The sequence below is a fragment of the Lactuca sativa genome, chromosome 5, assembly GCF_002870075.4.
Source record: "Lactuca sativa cultivar Salinas chromosome 5, Lsat_Salinas_v11, whole genome shotgun sequence".
In the NCBI taxonomy this organism is placed as follows: domain Eukaryota; kingdom Viridiplantae; phylum Streptophyta; class Magnoliopsida; order Asterales; family Asteraceae; genus Lactuca; species Lactuca sativa.
In genome coordinates, this window is record NC_056627.2 from 7,325,933 (window position 1) to 7,344,882 (window position 18,950).

Here is an 18,950-nt window from a genome sequence, read left to right on the forward strand (position 1 = left end):
AAATCAATTAATTAAAAATGAAATTTGTGGACTCGAAATTTGGGATGTTACAATGATGTAGAAGCACCAAGATGAGAACTTTATACCTTCAATAGGCTGGAAATGATGTAAAACCTTTGGATCTACAAGCTCTCTGCAATCCCTTGCTTCTTCTCTAAAAACCTTTTTCTTCAAAATCACCCAAATAACACTAAAATGCTCAAGGTAAGCTCAAAATGCATGCAAGAGGCTTAGGGTTTCGTTCTTAGGGTTAGATAGGATGGAGGCTGACGGAAATGAGGGTGGGAGGTGAGTTAGGCTGTTTAAATAGGGTTCAAGACCCGGAAATTAGGGTTTAGTCTGCCCATACCAACACAACGTGTTCCCTTGGGGAATGCAGGGAGTTCCCATATGCACCCGCGTCCATAACACCCAAGTATGCCATGCGTACATATCTCGTATGCCCCGCGTACCCAGTTCGACCCAAACCCTTCTAACTTCAAATAGTCATAACTTCTTCGTTATAACTCCAATTTTGACGTTCTTTATATCCACGAAAAGGTAACGATAAGCTCTACACTTCTATGAATTTTATATAGCCTGAAAACCAACCGAAAGTAAATCCAATATTCATAAAAGGCCCGAACCAACGCCTTTACCGATACCCTTGGGCTCCAAAGAACAAACCGAATACTCAGATCATCCAAACTACATTATCCACCTCCAAATGAGCCCAAACTCGATTCTTCAAGGGTTCTAAGTCAGGTAATACCCTTTATTTGCTCACCACCTCGCAATGGCAATGAACCAAAACAAGGCGTTACAATAATAAAAGATCTATATGTTCAAGAATCATTGTGTAATGATATTTTCTAATAACACCTGATCCTATAACGTCATGCCTAATATCAAGTAGACCCTTACTGATTGTATATTAATAAATATTATCAATTCTTGTATTTAATTGGAGAAACGTACATTGTACATCTTACTATGACACATGCAACGATACATATAAAAGACATAAGGAGTTTGAAGTGGTCAACAAACAATAGATGAGTACCTAATCTACCATTCTATTCCTAGAAATTAACAACATATATACTTCCTTTGTTTATAATAAAAATAATTGTCATGTTTATAAATGATTTGTTAATAATAATATCCATTAATTCCATAATAGTTTTCAGAAAAGTCTCAATATTTTGGTTATTGAGTAATTTTCAGAAAAATCTCAATATTTTGACCAAACTAACGAAAACGAACAAATTACCGGCTAAATTTACGAAACTAACAATTTTTTTTTTCAAATGTTAACCGATATTTTTATGCTTCTTTGAATTGGACTAAAATATTAAGATTCTAGATATATTTTTTTTTATTTAGTATACATTATTTGTAATTGTAGTTGAGGCCTCCGCCTAAGAGCAAAGCAAACACAAAACACATGGGATAAAATGGGCTTGTGGGTTCCACTAATAAAGGACCTTGACCCAAAACCAGCTTCTTTACTCTTTACTCTTTAGTTAGTGCCCGAATATTAGATGGGCTGTGGGCTCTACACGCCTGACCCGATGGGTGACCCCTGCGTCATATTTACGCAACTTAAAAAATTTCTTTTAATAAACATCAGGTTCTTATCATCTCAAAGTCAAATTTTGGATATATTAATAAATTTTTTGATATCACTCTACGCCTCTACGGTTTGAGTTTCGACTGATATTCATGTTAAAATATTAAAGCAATATTTGACTTTGTCAATAGTATGTATATGTACAATAAAGAATTTCTCATTATATTCCATTCATATCAAAATTACCTCTTAGTACGATAAAGAATTTTGGCCGTAAAGCTAGGTTAACCGAAATGAGATTAACCGTGAAACATGGCTAGGTTTAGGTTTGATTTCTGGGTAACTATATTAAGGTTGAGGATGAACTTTTTATAAAATATAATCAAATATTTTTATATAATGTAATTACACTCCATTCATTATTATCTTTTATAAAATTTAAAAAATTAATATCAAATTTTTCTTTGATTAGTGTATTACGTATACGAAAATACCAGGCTTTATGTTTTTTTGGGAAACTAAAATAAAGTAATTCTCAACTTAAAAGCATAGGCCTTCCCTCTCTACGAATGGATATTGCATACATACAAGTCTAAAACAATTTTCTCGTATCTAATTTAATACAAACTTATTTTATATATATATATATATATATATATATATATATATATATATATATATATATATATATATATATATATATATATATATATATATATATATAATACTAATCATAGATTATTAATTTATTCGGAAAAATGAGTTATTTCAAAAATTTTAGAAACTTCTAACTTTTCATTAAAAAGAATCGAATTAAAAAAAGTTATATTCAATAATTCGATCATAAAGCGTCTATGTAACAAGAAAAAATACAACCTAAACACTATATCGTTTTTTTTTGAAGCGAGTTTTTTGCAGACGTCATAAAATTTGAACTTTTAATTAAAAAATAATAATTTGAAAGGATGAGTTTCAAAAGTTTATCTTAAGAAGAAGAAAAAAAAAATTATACTATTTCAAATAACTTAATTTTTTTAGAGCTTTTAATTTTTCATATTTTTTATTATCTTACATCTACAAATATTCCAGAAAGAACCGTGAGCTGTCGCAACACGTATCAACCGACCCATATGCCGGTACACCCACCGCCACAGAAACGACCCGGCTTTCTCTCTATATAAACCCCCAACCCTCATCATGATTTCTTGACATATACACTTTCTTTCATCTTTCTTCGTTCTTGGTTAGGAAGAAAAGTCGGCGATTTCAGGTATCTTTTAATCTGTTTTATTTTGGTATTGTCTGGTTGATAGGGTTAACTGTTGAAAACTCGATTTTTTTTTTCAAATTTCTGTTCTTATCTATCTGCCGCAATTTAAGAGAGTATTCAGTCAATTGTTTAGAGTCAACCGATCGAGACGTGGTTTTGTTGGTCTGTGCAACCAATCGTCTCTCTGACTGTGTTTGATTGGTATTAAACGCCCCTGATCTATTTTGCTTTGTTTCCGGAGGTGATGGGAATTTTTTTTATTCACGATCATCAGTTTTAGTGTTTATTTCGACTGGGGTCACGGGGTGGTCTGGATCGGTATTTGAAAAAGGATTAAAGGGTAGTTCATCGATTGTTATCGTTAATAATAAAATTGGTTGTTATCTGGATATCTATTTTTGTGCTTAGGTTGATTTCCTGATGTATTTCATCCAGTTCATATGTTGATCAATTTCCAGAAGGTAAAAAAGAAAATAGACGAACCTCGATTGTCATCTTGAAATTTGTCGATTTTTAAAATCAAATTGGGGGTTTTAGCGGTTTGATTTCTGAATATGCTGTTTTTGATCTTAATTTCCATATTCTGATGATCTTTTTTCTCTGTTTGAACAGCGAATCATCTTCATTCAAACAAAGTTCATGGTTGATATAGGAGTACATATCCCATCTGCTTTCGATCCATTTGCTGAAGTTGATCAAGATTCTGGTGGTGGTGCTGGGATTAAGGAGTATGTTCATATCCGCATACAACAAAGAAATGGTAGAAAAAGCTTGACGACTGTTCAGGGCCTAAAGAAGGAGCTGAGTTACGAGAAAATTCTGAAAGATCTAAAGAAAGAATTCTGCTGCAATGGCACTGTTGTGCAAGATAAAGAACTGGGCAAAGTGATCCAACTACAAGGTGATCAACGCAAGAACGTGTCTGCGTTCTTGACTCGTGCTGGTATTGTGAAGAAGGATCAGATTAAGATTCATGGTTTTTGAAACCACTGTTTCTGCTATTACTCAAAATTTGGTTTTTAGGTTTTAATAATTATAGATATAGTTTCTTAGTTATTATGCTTATTTGGATTTGTTGAATTCTGTTTTATGTTAAGTGTGTTATCCAATTATGGATGTTATGTGTACCTGGATTACGTTCACCAGTTTGCTTGGTCATGATAGAATAAAAGTTTCAAGTGTGCTAAATATATTCCTCTTTGTAGAATTTGTTTTGATTAATTATTTTGGTGAACCGATACAATGCATCTTATAGACTTATGCGACATTTGACATGTTCTTTCTATATTCCAAGTCCAAATGGTTCATGTGTTTAAGGTCTCCTAATCCTAAATAAGTTGAAAGGGTGTGAAATGGATCAAGTAGATTTGTAACATGTAATGCATGTTGTGGTGGGGTTTGATGGTGAAATCAAGAATGTATGTTATTTGATGATTTGAAGTGTTCTTGGATAAATCATGTACAATAAGTAGATGACAAGTTTATTCATAAGAAGATAGAAGTGACATGAATGTCTATATTGAAGTCATATATGATGATTATTGAAATTCAAGAAAATCATCACATCAGATGGCTCTTAATTAGGTCCTGCAAAGCTCCCTTGAGTAGTACATGTTGACATGTTGTGGTGGGTTTGTGACTTTAAAAACCGCTACCTTAGCCTTTGGGGAACATGTGATTTTCATGAGTTGACTCAGGGATATCATGCATTACATGTTACATATACATTGACCATTGTTGTTAGCTTGTGTTTGATATTTAATTAGTTTAGTGTATGAGTTTATTTAGAATGTTTTCCTAATAATAAGGCTTTTGAAGTGATTAAAGTAAAAAGCGGTTGTTTTAAAATATGTAACATGCAAGAACTTTATATACTAGTATTTTTTATGTATTAGATTTCCACTTTTATGAAGAAGGAAAAAAAAAACATTTTATCTTCAAAGGATCTTAAAAGATAATTCAAACCGTTCACAGGAGGGGTCTCAAGCATGGCACTGGGAAGATTTGGGTTTGATTCAAAATCATAATAGCAAAAGAAGGTTGTTTAGCTTGTATTCAGACTTTAACTCAATAAATTGAAATAACTCACTTGTTTGCAGAAACCATTAACACTACTAACAAATTACATACACAAAAGCTGGTTCAAGAGCCAGTTAGTCACTAGCATACAGTTTGAATTAAAAGATCATCAATTCATAACTATAAAAAGTAAAAACCAAAAACAATTGAATGAATCAAGACAGCATTGTACATGTGATGTATTAGAACAGCTTTCCTCCCTGTGTCCCGCTTCTCATCATTGTGCAAAATTCTTCATAGTTAATCTTCCCATCCTGAAAAAAAAAAAAAAAAATGTTTCCGTGATGAATAATTACGCCTCATATGACACAACATAACATGAGACCGATGCAAACCAATAATCTCCCTTATTTGTGAAAAAGACATAAATGCCCCTCCTATCATCATCATCATCATATAAAAAAAAATATATACTCACATTATCCGTATCCACTTCCGAAATAATCTCTTTAATGGTAGCTTCATCTCCCATTCCGTATTTTTTCATTGCTGATTCCAGTTCGTCTCTTGTAATAAACCTGAATCAAACACACACACACACACCCATAAATAATAAGTTCACTTCACAATATCTAATCCGAGATTAATTCAACTAGAAATGCATACCCACTGCCATCTGTATCAAAATGCTGAAATGCTTTGTACAAATCTTCTTCACGTTCTAGTTTGTGTCTATGCATTGTTGCTGTGATGAACTCAATGTAGTCAATTGACCCATTCCCATCTACATCAGCCTGTATGTAACACAGAACCAGTATTAGTATTATTATTATTAGATGATGACAATCTTTAAATCTTGAAAGTTGGAAAAAACTTACAGCATCCATGAGTTGTCTGACTTCAGACTCGCTGAGTTTTGACCCGAGTCTAGCCAACCCTGTTTTAAGTTCATCGTAGGTGATTGTGCCACTTTTGTCCGTGTCCATGTTCATAAACATCGATTTTAGCCCTTGGATTTCCTCAGCTGATAGATTTTCAGCAATCACCTGAAGAGATTTATTAAAAAATTATGCTCGTTGCAGAGTTAGGGTTAAGATGTACAAGGGAATCTGAGGAAGTTGTGTTATTAAGAAAACCAAACCTTGAGAGCGAGTTTCTTGAGTTTGTTCATGGCTCGGAATTGCTTCATCCTAGAAAGGACTGCACTGTCGATTGGCTTGTCTGATGCTTCTCCATCTTCTCTAATCCATGGATGCTCTGTAAAAGTTCAAAACACCAACACTAATAGTATTACAATTGATTTTTATGAAGATGAAAAATTGCAAAAAGAAATTCGAATCGCAGCATACCAAGAACCTCAGCGGAAGTTATACGCTTCTTAGGGTCAAGTGTAAGCATTCTTTGCACGAGGTGTTTGGCGCTTGTAGAAATCGATGGCCATGGATCACTTTCAAAATCAATATCTCCTTTCAGAATCTCGTCAAATATTCCTTTCTCCGTCTCTGTAATTTGGTACAAATTAGTTGAATCGCTGAAAATTGTGATGAAGATTGAAGATGTACAAATACTTATGGGAAAAAGAAGAAGAAGAAATTACCAGCCCAAAATGGAGGTACACCACTGAGTAAGATGTACAGCATCACCCCTGCACTCCATATATCTATTTCCTTCCCGTATTTACGCTTCAACACTTCTGGCGCAACGTAATACGCACTGCCAACAATATCACGATATGATTTTCCTGTAAAAGTTGTTCATCATCACAACAAGATTATCATAATCATCGACTAGATCAGATCAATGAGAATCGATGACTAAAATCAGATGAAACGTAAGGGTCAAAATCAAAATAGGGTCATACGCAATACCTTCTTGAATGAAAACTGATAACCCAAAATCTGTTGCCTTCAAAAGCGCGTTCTCACTCTTATCCAGAAGTAAGAAATTCTCGGGCTTCAAATCGCGGTGCATCACACCCATAAAATGACATACATGAACCACATTAACAATCGATCTACAAATTGAAGCAGCAGCTCTTTCACTGTAATGACCTTTTGCAATTATCCTATCGAAAAGCTCTCCTCCTTCACAAACTTCCATAACCAAATGAACAGATTGCTTATCTTCATAAGCACCTTTAAACTCAACGATATTAGCTTGCCCGCTCAAATGTTGCATAATCTGAACCTCTCTTCTCATATCCTCTTTATCCCCCTTTGTAATCAATTTCTTTTTAGATATCGACTTACAGGCATACTTCAACCCGGTTGAATTCTGTGTACACATGTACGTAACCCCAAATTGACCTCTACCCAATTCTCTTCCCATTGTGTAGTGTTCTTTGACATCTTCAAATGATTTGCCCAGAATCGTATCCGATTTGAAAAACCTTTTGGGGCTGGGTGGTGGTGGCTGTTTTCTGGCCGGCAATTGGGCTTCCGGAGCAGGGGATTTGGAGTAAACTATGTTAGGCTCATTCGATCTCTGATCATAGGGACTCCCCACATCAGTTCTTGGAGAACTTTTGCTTTTGCTGATACATACACCCATTTTTGATCGATTATGGGATACCCCGATGGAATTGAGCTAAGAAATTGGAACCCCAGATGTAACTGCGGAAAAGAAGAAGTGGGAGGTGGATAGAAAGGACATTCAGGGGATGAAATTGGATTAATAAGGATAATTTAAGGTGAAGATCAGGGGAGACTGGTGAAGGAAGAAGAGAGGAAAGAACGTGGGCAGCTTATGCACGATGGTGACGATGCTTGAAAGCTTTGAAAGAATAGTAAACGAAGATACGAACACCACTGGAAACATTATTACGCGTTATTTTTTTTCTTTTTTTGTTACAGTTGTTATTCATACATGTAAAATAGAAACAGTTTTCACATCCTAATTCTTACCTATAAATTTGGTAGGAAATTCAGTCTTTTGTTATTCGATCTTTCAAAATATGTTTAACTTCAAAAATATATAATGTTTTTTTTTATTAATATATGTAATATATAAAATACCAAAAAAATAAATGTATCGTTATTTTGTATTTTATATTAAACGTCAAATAATATGGTTAAAAGTATTATTTAGATTAGTAAAAATAACAAATCTGTTATATTAAAGATTTAATAATAAGCTAAAAATATATGTTACGTCAACTGATAGTATGATAAAACTATCTAGTATTTCATATAATGTTTGTCAGTTATTTCATATAATGTTTGTCGGTTAATAATTGTATGGAATATAATTAATATCTATTATTTCCTTTTAAATATTATATTTAAATTATAAAAAGGTAACTATTTATACTTTTATTTTTCGTATATGGGCTGTTAGGGGTAGGCCAAAACGTTGACATTTATTTAACAACCATATGCACTGTCTCGCTGGGGAATGTTGTGCTTCTCTGTCCCAAAGCCACCAACTTCTTATATAGAATCGTTAATGTTGAACTTTTATTAAATTAATTCATTCAAACTTTGAAATGGTAATGATTTCTAACAACCTGAAACGGCAAATTTCATTCTAATATGAAGGAATATCATGTAACAGATGAGATTAGAGCACCCACACCGATGTCATGTTACAATCTTGCAAATGATGTACAGCTCATCGTTATTCATCTATTTGTAGAAAGAAAAAAATAGTGAGCCACAATAAAGTAATTGCAAGCCTTTCATATATAGCAAGATGAAGTCCTAGGTGGCTGCTTACTGGCATTGCAAATTTTACTTGAAAGACCCGATGGAGATGGTCTTAGTATTCGTTAGTTTGTTTGGTTCGAGGAAGTTGGCAATTAACTCAACATATATCATGTAACAGATGAGATTAGAGCACCCACACCGATGTCATGTTACAATCTTGCAAATGATGTACAACTCATCGTTATTCATCTATTTGTAGAAAGAGAAATAGTGGGCCACAATAAAGTAATTGCAAGCCTTTTATATATAGCAAGATGAAGTCCTAGGTGGCTGCTTACTGGCATTGCAAATTTTACTTGAAAGACCCGATGGAGATGGTCTTAGTATTCGTTAGTTTGTTTGGTTCGAGGAAGTTGGCAATTAACTCAACATATATGATTGAAACTATAACCAACATAACCTACAAAATAAATGAGTGTATAAAGTTTAGTTGTCTGGTCGGACCCTGGGATTGTCAAATAACTAGCCTAAGGTAATATAAGAGTAAATTGCAAAATTGGTCCCTCTCGTATATCAAAAATTAGAGTTTGAGTCCATTTTTTTTGTCACATGGTTAGTCCAAAATTATAACTTTCATGCAGATTTGGTCCCTAAGTTAACCCTCGTTATCTTTCTCCAGTTAAATTGATATGCTCTCATGTAAGGATATATTTGTCATTTTATATGTATTTACACAACAATTAAATAAAAGCAAAAATAAAATACTACTTACCCCCTCCTTTACCCCATCTCTCTCTTTCAATTCTTATATTGTTCATTTGATTTTTACAACTAGAAGATACCGCCGCCGCCGCAATCCTCATCCGAACGCTGCTCCCATCGCTGCAACATTGCCCTCATCGTCGGAAAGTCGCCCTCATCGCTGAACGTCGTCTTCCTTATGGGAATATAGCCTCTCGGCCATAACGAACCCCTTATCTCTCATATATGATCTCACCAGCACCAATGGCAAACATAACCACCAAGACCAATCAACAACACAACCACTACCACCGGTTAACATTTCTATTTATAAACGACGTCGTCGTCATATATCTGGCAACGACCGTAACATCCCGAAAATCATAAGTAAAAATTTCATTTTTAATTCAACCAAAAATCATCAAATATTCATGTTCAACCATCCAGAAGTATGTCAAAGTAAAAATAGATATCAGAGTACAATCCCAAAATCATAAAAGTGCGGAAACATGGATAAATACGTTGCGATCAAGTCGGACCTTTTCCCTTCAAACCGGAAGTACCTGAAACAAACCTTAAACCGTAAGCACAAAGTTTAGGGTGCGTTTGGTTGTGGAAAATTTTCCAGTTTTCTAGGAAAAATTTCCAAGAAAAACAGAAATTTTGAAGATGCGTTTGGTTCGTTCAGTTTTCCAAATTGTTTGTAAATTAAAAAAAATGATTTTTACAGTTTTCCAAATTTCTAAGATAGAAAATAAAAACTCCATCGGTTCCAACCAAACGCGTTTTCTAAAATTTTCATTGAAAACGTAACTCTATTTTCTGAAAACATTTTCTTAGAAACTGAAAACAGTTTTCCACAACCAAACGCACCCTTAGTGATTTCTCCCCAAAATATCACATACAATACATACAATAGGCCTCGCCCAACATCCATCAGGCCTCGTGAAACATCTCAAATATTAAGACTAAAAATTACAATTTTTAAATTAGTAAAACCATTATCCAAAACAATATCATAAAGACTATAGTGAATTAGAGTGTGTCAATAAACATCCAAGTACATTAGAGTCATGTAATATGCAGAACAATGTGGTGTGTGCAATGTAGTCATCATGAGCTCTTCCTTTTCGAACCAGAAGTACCTGAAACATAAACTAAAAACCATAAGCACGAAGATTAGTGAGTTCCCCAAAATACTACATATCATACATATCAAACATATAATGTGCCCCACCCATCATCGGGCCCCGCTCAGAACAGATCTGTCAGTCATCAGACCCTGCCCGGTATACATACAAACACATAAATACATGCAAAAATCATAAAGATAAATAGCATATAATATAATCATCAGACCCTGCCTGGTAAACATATCAAGAGACATACATGCAGAGTCACGCAAACATCTAGCATCTTAATCATAATAAACCATGGGCCGACATTGGTGCCCTCGACCCACCAAACACAGTGGGGAAACTCACCTCTAGTGGCTAAATCTCTCAAATAAAATATCGGTCTGCTGATCTGGAAAATCCTTGCACGCTAGCACCATCAAATAATATCCAAGTAATAATTGGATCTCGACCTATAATCAAGAATCTAAATTACTTGTCTAGTATCCAGGGTAAAAGACCATTTTACCCTTTCTTACTTGGCCCAAAACCAAGGTCCAACCTACTTGCTCAAAAAGTGGAATTTCCTAAATGGCATCCCAAGGCCCAATATGGCCCAACTTTCTAATTGGGCCCAAAAAACCATTATGAACCTAATTCCAAGAAAGCTCATAGTTTATCCAGGACCCAAACCCTAAAAGGCCGAAAATGGACACCCAAGGGAATTGTAACATCCCCACTCCCAGGTATAATATTTAATTAATTTACATTTATAATGTCAGAGCAACTCGACGAGTTGGATGCCCCAACTCGCCGAGTAGAGGAGTTAATGGCTGTGTGATTTTTAGAGTCTACTCGACAAGTTGGAGGACCCCAACTCAACGAGTAGGTACTGAGTGAGAAAACCCTAATTTTCAGGGTTTGTGTCCTATTTAAAGGACCTTAAGCCTCCATTTCCGCCTCCCTTATCACCCTAACACTCTGTGAGAAACCCTAATCGAGTTATAACCTTGTGTGAGAGAAAGAGGGGCTAATCTTGTGTGTTAGTGCACTTTTGTAAGAAGGTTGGAGAGCAACAAGGATTTGAACGAGGAGGAACTTTTGGATCCAGTGTTCTTCAGTGTTAGCTTCTGTTTGGAGGTAAAAAGCTACCACCGTGATCATTTCTTTTGTTAGATCCCTTTCTAAAGCGTTTTAGGGCTTTATCCCATCCATCTTTTGGTTATTGAGTCATTTGAGCATGACATGAAGTTGAAACTGTTGGATATAGTGTCTAAGTCCATAAATTTATTTGGTATGTACTTGACCCGACCCGGCATGGTCCATTTGGGTTGCATGGCATTGCAATACTTGGATAGACTAAATGAGAGAATATGACACTTATGATTATTAATATATTATAAGTTCTAATATATTAATAATAGTGTTATTTAATTAGTATTGATCAAGTATTAATATAGTATTAATTTGGTGATCAAGGTGAGACTAATTAAATATATAGGGTTGATTATGACAATCATCAATTCTTTTATGGTGGATTAATGATCCATGGTTTATGGGTTATGGATGTAACCATTTGGAGCTCCATGGATAGTCCATGGGAGTTACAAACCCATGGGTCATGAGAAATGAAGAGTCATGACAATTATGGGTCTTCTTAATGAAACCCTAATTGTGACACCACTATAAAAGGAACCCTTTGGCTAGCAAAATCGTGACCTAGTGTTACTAGAGAGGGCATAACCGATTTTGAGTGCTAGAAGGATTCTCTCAAGTTATTCCAAGTTTTGTGGTGTTGTGTGAAGCATTTGAGGCACAACATTTGGGGTGCTAGGCTCACAAAGTCTTGAAGGAATCCAAGCAACATCAAGGTATGTATTTCTACTAGTTTTATAATTTATTTATTCCCCATGCCATGCTAGTTAGGAAATAACCTTGAAATTTGCATGTATATAGAGAAAACATAGATTCAAGGTTATTAGGGTTGCATGTACACTTAGGAAGTGTTAGAATGCCCAAAACCCACCAGTGGTATCAGAGCCTAGGATTGTTTTCTGTATACTTGATGCAAAACTGCTTGAAAATCAAAAATTCTGCTCACTGTCGACTGGACTCGCCGAGTTCATGGGGAGGACTCGCCAAGTCCATGAATAAATTCATCCTACTCGTCGAGTAGGATCATGCACTCGACGAGTAGGTGCGTGCTGGGCAGTCTTTTCGTGTTTTGTTGCTGGAAATGGATTAAAATCATTATCCCAATCTGTTTTGGACTTGTAAAATCTGTTTTTCAAAATGATAATGATTATGTTAACCCATTTTACATGACTTTTATTAATTTTCAAGTATTGTATATGTTTATATGATTTCTTGAAATTGCTTGACATGAATTTGTGTTCTTATGAGTTTTTAGAAGATCATAGGAATTATGTGTAACCTCCATGTGTGTTTAATTCATGATCTTAATGGCAATGATGGTGTTCATAACTTGTCCTCAAGTTATGGATAACCAAAAGTCACTTCTTTAAATTGTGATTAAAGAACTAAAGAGGTTTCATAAAATGAAGAGTCTTCATTTTTATGAACCATTAAAACTCATAAGTTACAAATTGAAGAGACTTGGAATAGTTTCAATTCTTGCCCTCAAGTTTTGGAATTTGAAAAGTCTTACACTTTAATACTTTAATTCCAAATTAAACCTTAGATTTTTAAAAAGTTTAAAAATCAACACTTATACTATTATTATAATTTCATTATATAGATATGTATAAGAATATGTCATTCTTACCGTTAGTAGGCCTCATTCACGAAGCCGGTCTATGAGGGGGTATAAGGTTATTGCCTATAAAATGGTGACTTAATGGGTGTCCACTCTCACTCACCGCTTCCTTGATCGGTGGATGGTCGTTAGCCGTACGGGTAGGATACGACTTTAAATTCTCATTAAAAGTATAATGAATTATAAAGTAACTATACATTGTAAATTCCCAATCTTAGTTACTTTAGGAAAATGTGAATTTGGTGCTAGCCCATAAAATTACACTTTGTACCTTACCAAGTCGTTAGTGGAGCGTGTGTGGTTAACCGGCACACTAACATGGACTAGTAAGAGTGGCAAAGAGTAACTTGACTTTATTATAGATCGGTGGAGCGTGTATGGTTAACCGGAACATCGATTAGGTAATATTGTTAAGGGTACCAAGTCAATTTGTATGGTTATTCACACCTTGTTTGTGATCCTCGACATCCCAGTCACAAACTTGAGAGGCACATTCGAGATTCAAACATGCCATTGAAAAGTTCAATGTATCTCAAAAGATCCAGGAGTTTCAAAACCAATAAAACCTAATAATAAAATATTTCGTTCTTATGGTGGAAATTGGTAAATCGTCATTTACCTACCTTCAAATATTTTATAGTGTGGATTACGGCATCCCTCTTCCACCTATAAATAGTTTGTTGGAGATCCTAGCCTTAATACTTCATTTGGGTGACTTATTAAGGACTCTTAATCTAATGAAACTTATCTTCCTTTTATTCCAGATGTCTTCCAATAACGCTGCCGGCTCAAACCCGACAGGCTCCTTTTCCCTAATGAACTTGTGTGGTAAGGTCATCTTTGATGAATCCAACTTTAATGAGTGGATCAGAAACATCAGGATGGTTACCCGCTATGAGGACAAAGAATATGTCCTTGACAGGGAGCTTAAGGTTGTTAATGAAGCCACTGCTACTCCATAAGAGCTTGCGGAGTTCATTGCACATGAAAAGGATGCCACCAAGGTGTCCTGCATCATGATGGCCACAATGACTCCGGAACTCCAAAAATCTTATGAAGATTTTTACCCCTATGAGATGCACCTAGATCTGATGGAAAGGTACCATCAGAGCGTGCGTCAAGAGAGGTATGAAATCATTTCCTCCATGATAACCACAAGGATGAAAGATGGTGAACCCATCACCGGTCACTTGCAGAAGATGCAGAGGTTCGTTAACCAGTTGCTAAAGCTCAATGTTGACTTCCCTGAGGAATTGGCGATTGACATCATTCTCCATTCCTTAACTCCAACTTATGATCAGTTTCGTATGACTTATCATATGAACAAGGAGGAAGTCACACTTACCAAACTTCAAGGACTCTTAAGGACAACTGAAAATGGACTTAAGGGTAAAGCGGTTGCTACTTCTACTCCTTTAACAGCCCCTGTTCTGGCTATTGGGCAGGGAAAGGGTAAGAAGAAGAAAAGCCCTTCGAAGGGTACCAAGGGTAAGACTCTTGATGGTTCCTCTTCAAGTGGGACAAAGAAGGGTCCCATTACTCCTTCTTCAAACCCAAAGGAAGCACAATGCTTCTATTGTCAGGATAAGGGACACTTCAAGCGAAGCTGCGCCAAATATCTACAAGATGTAAAGGATGGGAAGGTTAAACCCACCCATGCAGGTATATATTTACACAATATTGTCTAACAACTCATCTAATGCTAATTCTTGGGTGCTTGATACAGGGTGTGGTATTCACATTTGTACTGATTTGCAGGCACTAAGAAGAAGTGAGCAAGTGGAGCACGGGAAGATAAACTTAGTCACGGGCAACAGGAAAGCATCACATGTTACCAAGATAGGAGTTTATTCTTTATTGCTTAATAATGGGTTAATGTTAGATTTGAATAAGTGTTGTTAGTCGCCCGAAATGGCGAGAAATATTATTTCTTTTCATGGCTTGTACAAACAAGGTTTTACATTTTCATTTGATAATAAAAATGGTGCTATTAATGTTTATTACAATGATGTATTTTACTTTAAAACAATACCTTGTGATGGTGTATATGAAGCTGTGAATGTTGTAGACAATTTAGGAAATAATGTGTTGTATATTGATTCTTCTGATAGCTTGGACAAAGCATCCTTGTGGCATTGTCGTCTTGGACATGTTAACAAGAAGCGCACAGGCCAACTCCAAAAGGCTGGAGTCTTGGAATCATTTGACATCAAGTCAGATAATAGTTGCGAGTCTTGTTTACTTGGAAAAATAACAAAGTCACCCTTCACAGGTACTTGTGATAGGGGTGAAGGTTTGTTGGACCTTGTACACACGAATGTGTGTGAGCCCTTCAGAGTTGCTACAAGGTATGCTAATCGTTATTATGTGACTTTTACTGATGATTACAGTAGATATGGATATATTTACTTAATCAAGCATAAGTCAGAAACCTTTGAAAGGTTCAAAGAGTTTAAGCAGGAAGTTGAGAATCAATTAGGTAGGAACATCAAGATGCTCTGATTCGATCGAGGAAGAGAGTATCTTAGCATTGAGTTCCTTGACTATCTTAAGGAATGTGGGATTGTCTCACAATTGACACATCCCAGGACACCACAGTTGAATGGTGTAGCTGAGAGGCGCAATCGAACCCTATTGGATATGGTTTGTTCCATGATGAGTCGAGCTTCGTTACCAATCTCTTTCTGGGGGTATGCCTTAGAGACTTCCGCCCATATCCTTAATCTAGTCCCTACTAAAAAGGTTGCCAAAACACCTCACGAGATGTGGACTGGGAAAGTGCCCAATTTGGACCACATCAAGATTTGGGGTTGTGAAGCTTTTGTGAGGCGTTAGACTCATGACAAGCTTGAGCCCCGAAGCGAGAGGTGTATTTTCATCGGCTACCCACAGAGATCCTTTGGTTACCTCTTCTACAGACCCAGTGATAATGTGGTCTTTGTAGCAAGAAGAGGAGTCTTTCGTGAGAGAGAATTCATAATCCAAGGGGACAGTGGGAGGCAAATTGACCTTGAAGAGCTTCAAGAGTCAAGTGGTGAAGGAACCTCAAATGCTGTCAGCCAACCTGAGGAGGAAACTCCTGTTGAGCCGATAGATGAGTTTGTACCTCCAAGACGTTCCACTAGGGTGAGGAACACACCTGAATTTTATTATGGTTATCACATCACCACTGAAGGTGATACATTTATCAGTGATAGTACACTGATAGATTTGGATGAACCTAATAATTATAAGGAAGCCATGGTAGGCCCCGAGTCTGCAAAATGGAAGGAGGCTATGGACAACGAGATTCAGTCCATGTATGACAATCGAGTTTGGAACTTGGTTTACAATGTACCACGTCGTAAGACAGTTGGGTGCAAATGGATCTTCAAGAAGAAGACCGACATGGATGGGAAAGTACACACTTATAAAGCGCGACTGGTTGCGAAGGGCTTTACTCAAACTCCGGGAGTTGACTATGATGAGACCTTCTCACCAGTAGCTAAGATTAAGTCTATTAGAGTGTTGTTAGCCATAGCTGCATTTCATGACTATGAAATATGGCAAATGGATGTCAAAACCGCTTTCCTTAATGGAAAGTTGGCTGAGGATGTTTACATGGCTCAGCCAGAGGTTTTTGTCGATCCAAAATACCCTAATAGAGTGTGTAAGCTTGAAAAATCCATTTATGGATTGAAACAAGCATCTCGCAGGTGGAATCTTTGCTTTGATGAGAAAGTCAAAGAGTTTGGCTTTTCTAGGAGCGAGGATGAGTCTTGTGTGTATGTCAGGGCTAGTGGGAGCATAGTTAGCTTCTTGGTGTTGTATGTGGATGACATACTCCTCATAGGAAATGACGTCCCAACTTTGCAGGAGTGTTAGGGTGCAAAGTCATGCTTGGATGTAATGTTTTAGGTTTTCCTCTTTGTATGTGTAAATGGGTTGAGTCTTTTCCTATAAATAGGAAGTGAGTGACTCCCATTATGTAAGGAATCATTTGGAGTGTTAGACTAGAGAGAGAAATTGTATACAAACCCATTTGTATAATCTTTCTATATCTAATAAGAGCTTACAAATATTTATTTACTCCTTGAGTTCTTGAATTTGTATGATGAATCACTAGATCTTTCTAATTCCGCACATGCCATCATAATCAACACCACTACAAGGAGGTTAAGGCCTGGCTTGGGAAGTGTTTTGCTATGAAAGACCTTGGGGAAGCTGCCTATATCCTAGCGATAAGGATATTGAGAGATAAGAGTGAGAGACTAATTGGACTTAGTCAAAGTACTTATGTGGATAAGGTACTGAAGAGGTTCAGTATGCAAGATTCCAAGAAAGGAGAATTACCAATCCAGAGTAATGCCAAGTTAAGTAAGACTCAGAGTCCGAGTACAGAGGCTGTGATAGTTGAGATGAGTCAGACACCATATGCTTCCGCTGTGGGCTCGATAATGTGTGTTATGACTTCTACTCACCCTGATGTGGCCTTTGCTTTGAGCATGGTCAGTAGATATCAAGGGAACCCTGGCAAGGCACACTGGACAACGGTAAAGAACATTCTCAAGTATTTACGGAGGACTAAGGACTGGGTCCTTACCCTCGGAGGCAGTGATGACTTGAGAGTGGAAGGATATAGCGATGCTAGCTTTCAAACTGATAGAGATAATTTCCGCTCTCAGTCAGGCTGGGTCTTTATCCTAAATAGAGGAGCGATTACTTGGAAAAGTTCCAAGCAGGAGACAGTAGATGATTCAACTTGTGAATCAGAGTACATAGCAGCAAGCGAGGCAGCAAAAGAGGCGATATGGCTAAAGAACTTCATCGGAGACCTTGGAGTTGTACCAGCTATAAAGGAGCCAATGGAAAGATATTAGTTTCAATAATTAGATTCCTAAAACTTGTAAAATGTAATTGACATTTGATGATAAATAAAAGTTGTTATTTATTTATGAGTAAGGTGTTACTATCTTGTATTGATTGTTTACTATGTTTCAATTTTGCATGTTTTTTACTTCCAGAATAATCATGTTATTATTCAAACCATCCACTGTCGGTCAAACTTTGGAAGTAAGTATTGATTCAAGACTGTCATGAATTTGGCTTGTATGATTTGTCTAAATTGCTTTAGACAATGCAGTGGTTGCTACAACATTCATGAGTACTCATAAGGGCTGAGTATTGGATTCAACCCACGCTCACTTGCATCACTTCATGGAATTTATCTCGAGTGATCGTGAGACGGTAATATCATATAAATCTTCAAACCTAGATATATGAGTTGTTGACTATGAGTTGGTTATTCATTGATTGTACAAAAACGCATTGGTAACTCAATGTTATAAAACGTGCCTTTGTGAATAATTCAACAAGTAGTTAGTACAAGCATATCAGTCAAAGTTTATCTGTTCCTTCTAGAAATAAAAGCGATATATGGGCCCCTCGTTGATTTGGTTTTGACCTATGTACCGGGCCCGGTCAGAACCTAATTGATGTGTTCAATTTAGTTCTATGTCGAAACAAATTGGAGATCGAGAAACAAATGCTGGACAATAAGTAAGACCATGTTCCATGTGTTTGTCCGACTGATATCATGAGAGCAGAGGATTATATGATCACTTATCTTAAATAGCGTATCATCATCATCTCAGTTCCAAGAGACGTTGAAAGAGCTACGATTGCTAGTCGGATTTTGAAGTTATATTTGCAAATATAGTTATTAGACTTATCCAAGTGGGAGACTATTGGATATAGTGTCTAAGTCCATAACTTTATTTGGTATGTACTTGACCTGACCCGACATGGTCCATTTGGGTTGCATGGCATTGCAATACTTGGATAGACTAAATGA

The 18,950-nt window shown here is 36.2% G+C and overlaps 2 protein-coding genes across 3 annotated transcripts; one reads left to right on the forward strand and one right to left on the reverse strand.

Moving 5' to 3' along the window:
- Window positions 1-2,662: 2,662 nt before the first annotated feature.
- Window positions 2,663-4,012, forward strand: LOC111883569 (protein translation factor SUI1 homolog 2). The gene is made up of 2 exons (XM_023879891.3): window positions 2,663-2,822; window positions 3,435-4,012. Exon 2 carries the CDS (start codon window positions 3,462-3,464, stop codon window positions 3,804-3,806), a length of 345 nt encoding a protein of 114 aa, XP_023735659.1. The 5' UTR covers window positions 2,663-2,822; window positions 3,435-3,461; the 3' UTR covers window positions 3,807-4,012.
- An 885-nt stretch (window positions 4,013-4,897) lies between these two features.
- Window positions 4,898-7,647, reverse strand: LOC111883568 (calcium-dependent protein kinase 9). 2 transcript variants are annotated; one of them, XM_023879889.2, is made up of 8 exons: window positions 6,710-7,641; window positions 6,439-6,582; window positions 6,191-6,343; window positions 5,983-6,098; window positions 5,720-5,887; window positions 5,508-5,635; window positions 5,320-5,419; window positions 4,898-5,155 (listed from the first exon to the last, which is right to left on the reverse strand). In XM_023879889.2, the coding sequence occupies exons 1-8, from the start codon at window positions 7,389-7,391 to the stop codon at window positions 5,084-5,086; spliced, it is 1,563 nt and encodes a 520-aa protein (XP_023735657.1). In that variant the 5' UTR covers window positions 7,392-7,641; the 3' UTR covers window positions 4,898-5,083. The 2 variants fall into 2 exon arrangements, with proteins under 2 accessions (XP_023735657.1, XP_023735656.1); XM_023879888.3 differs by having other exon boundaries at window positions 5,508-5,887; window positions 6,710-7,647.
- Window positions 7,648-18,950: the final 11,303 nt, after the last annotated feature.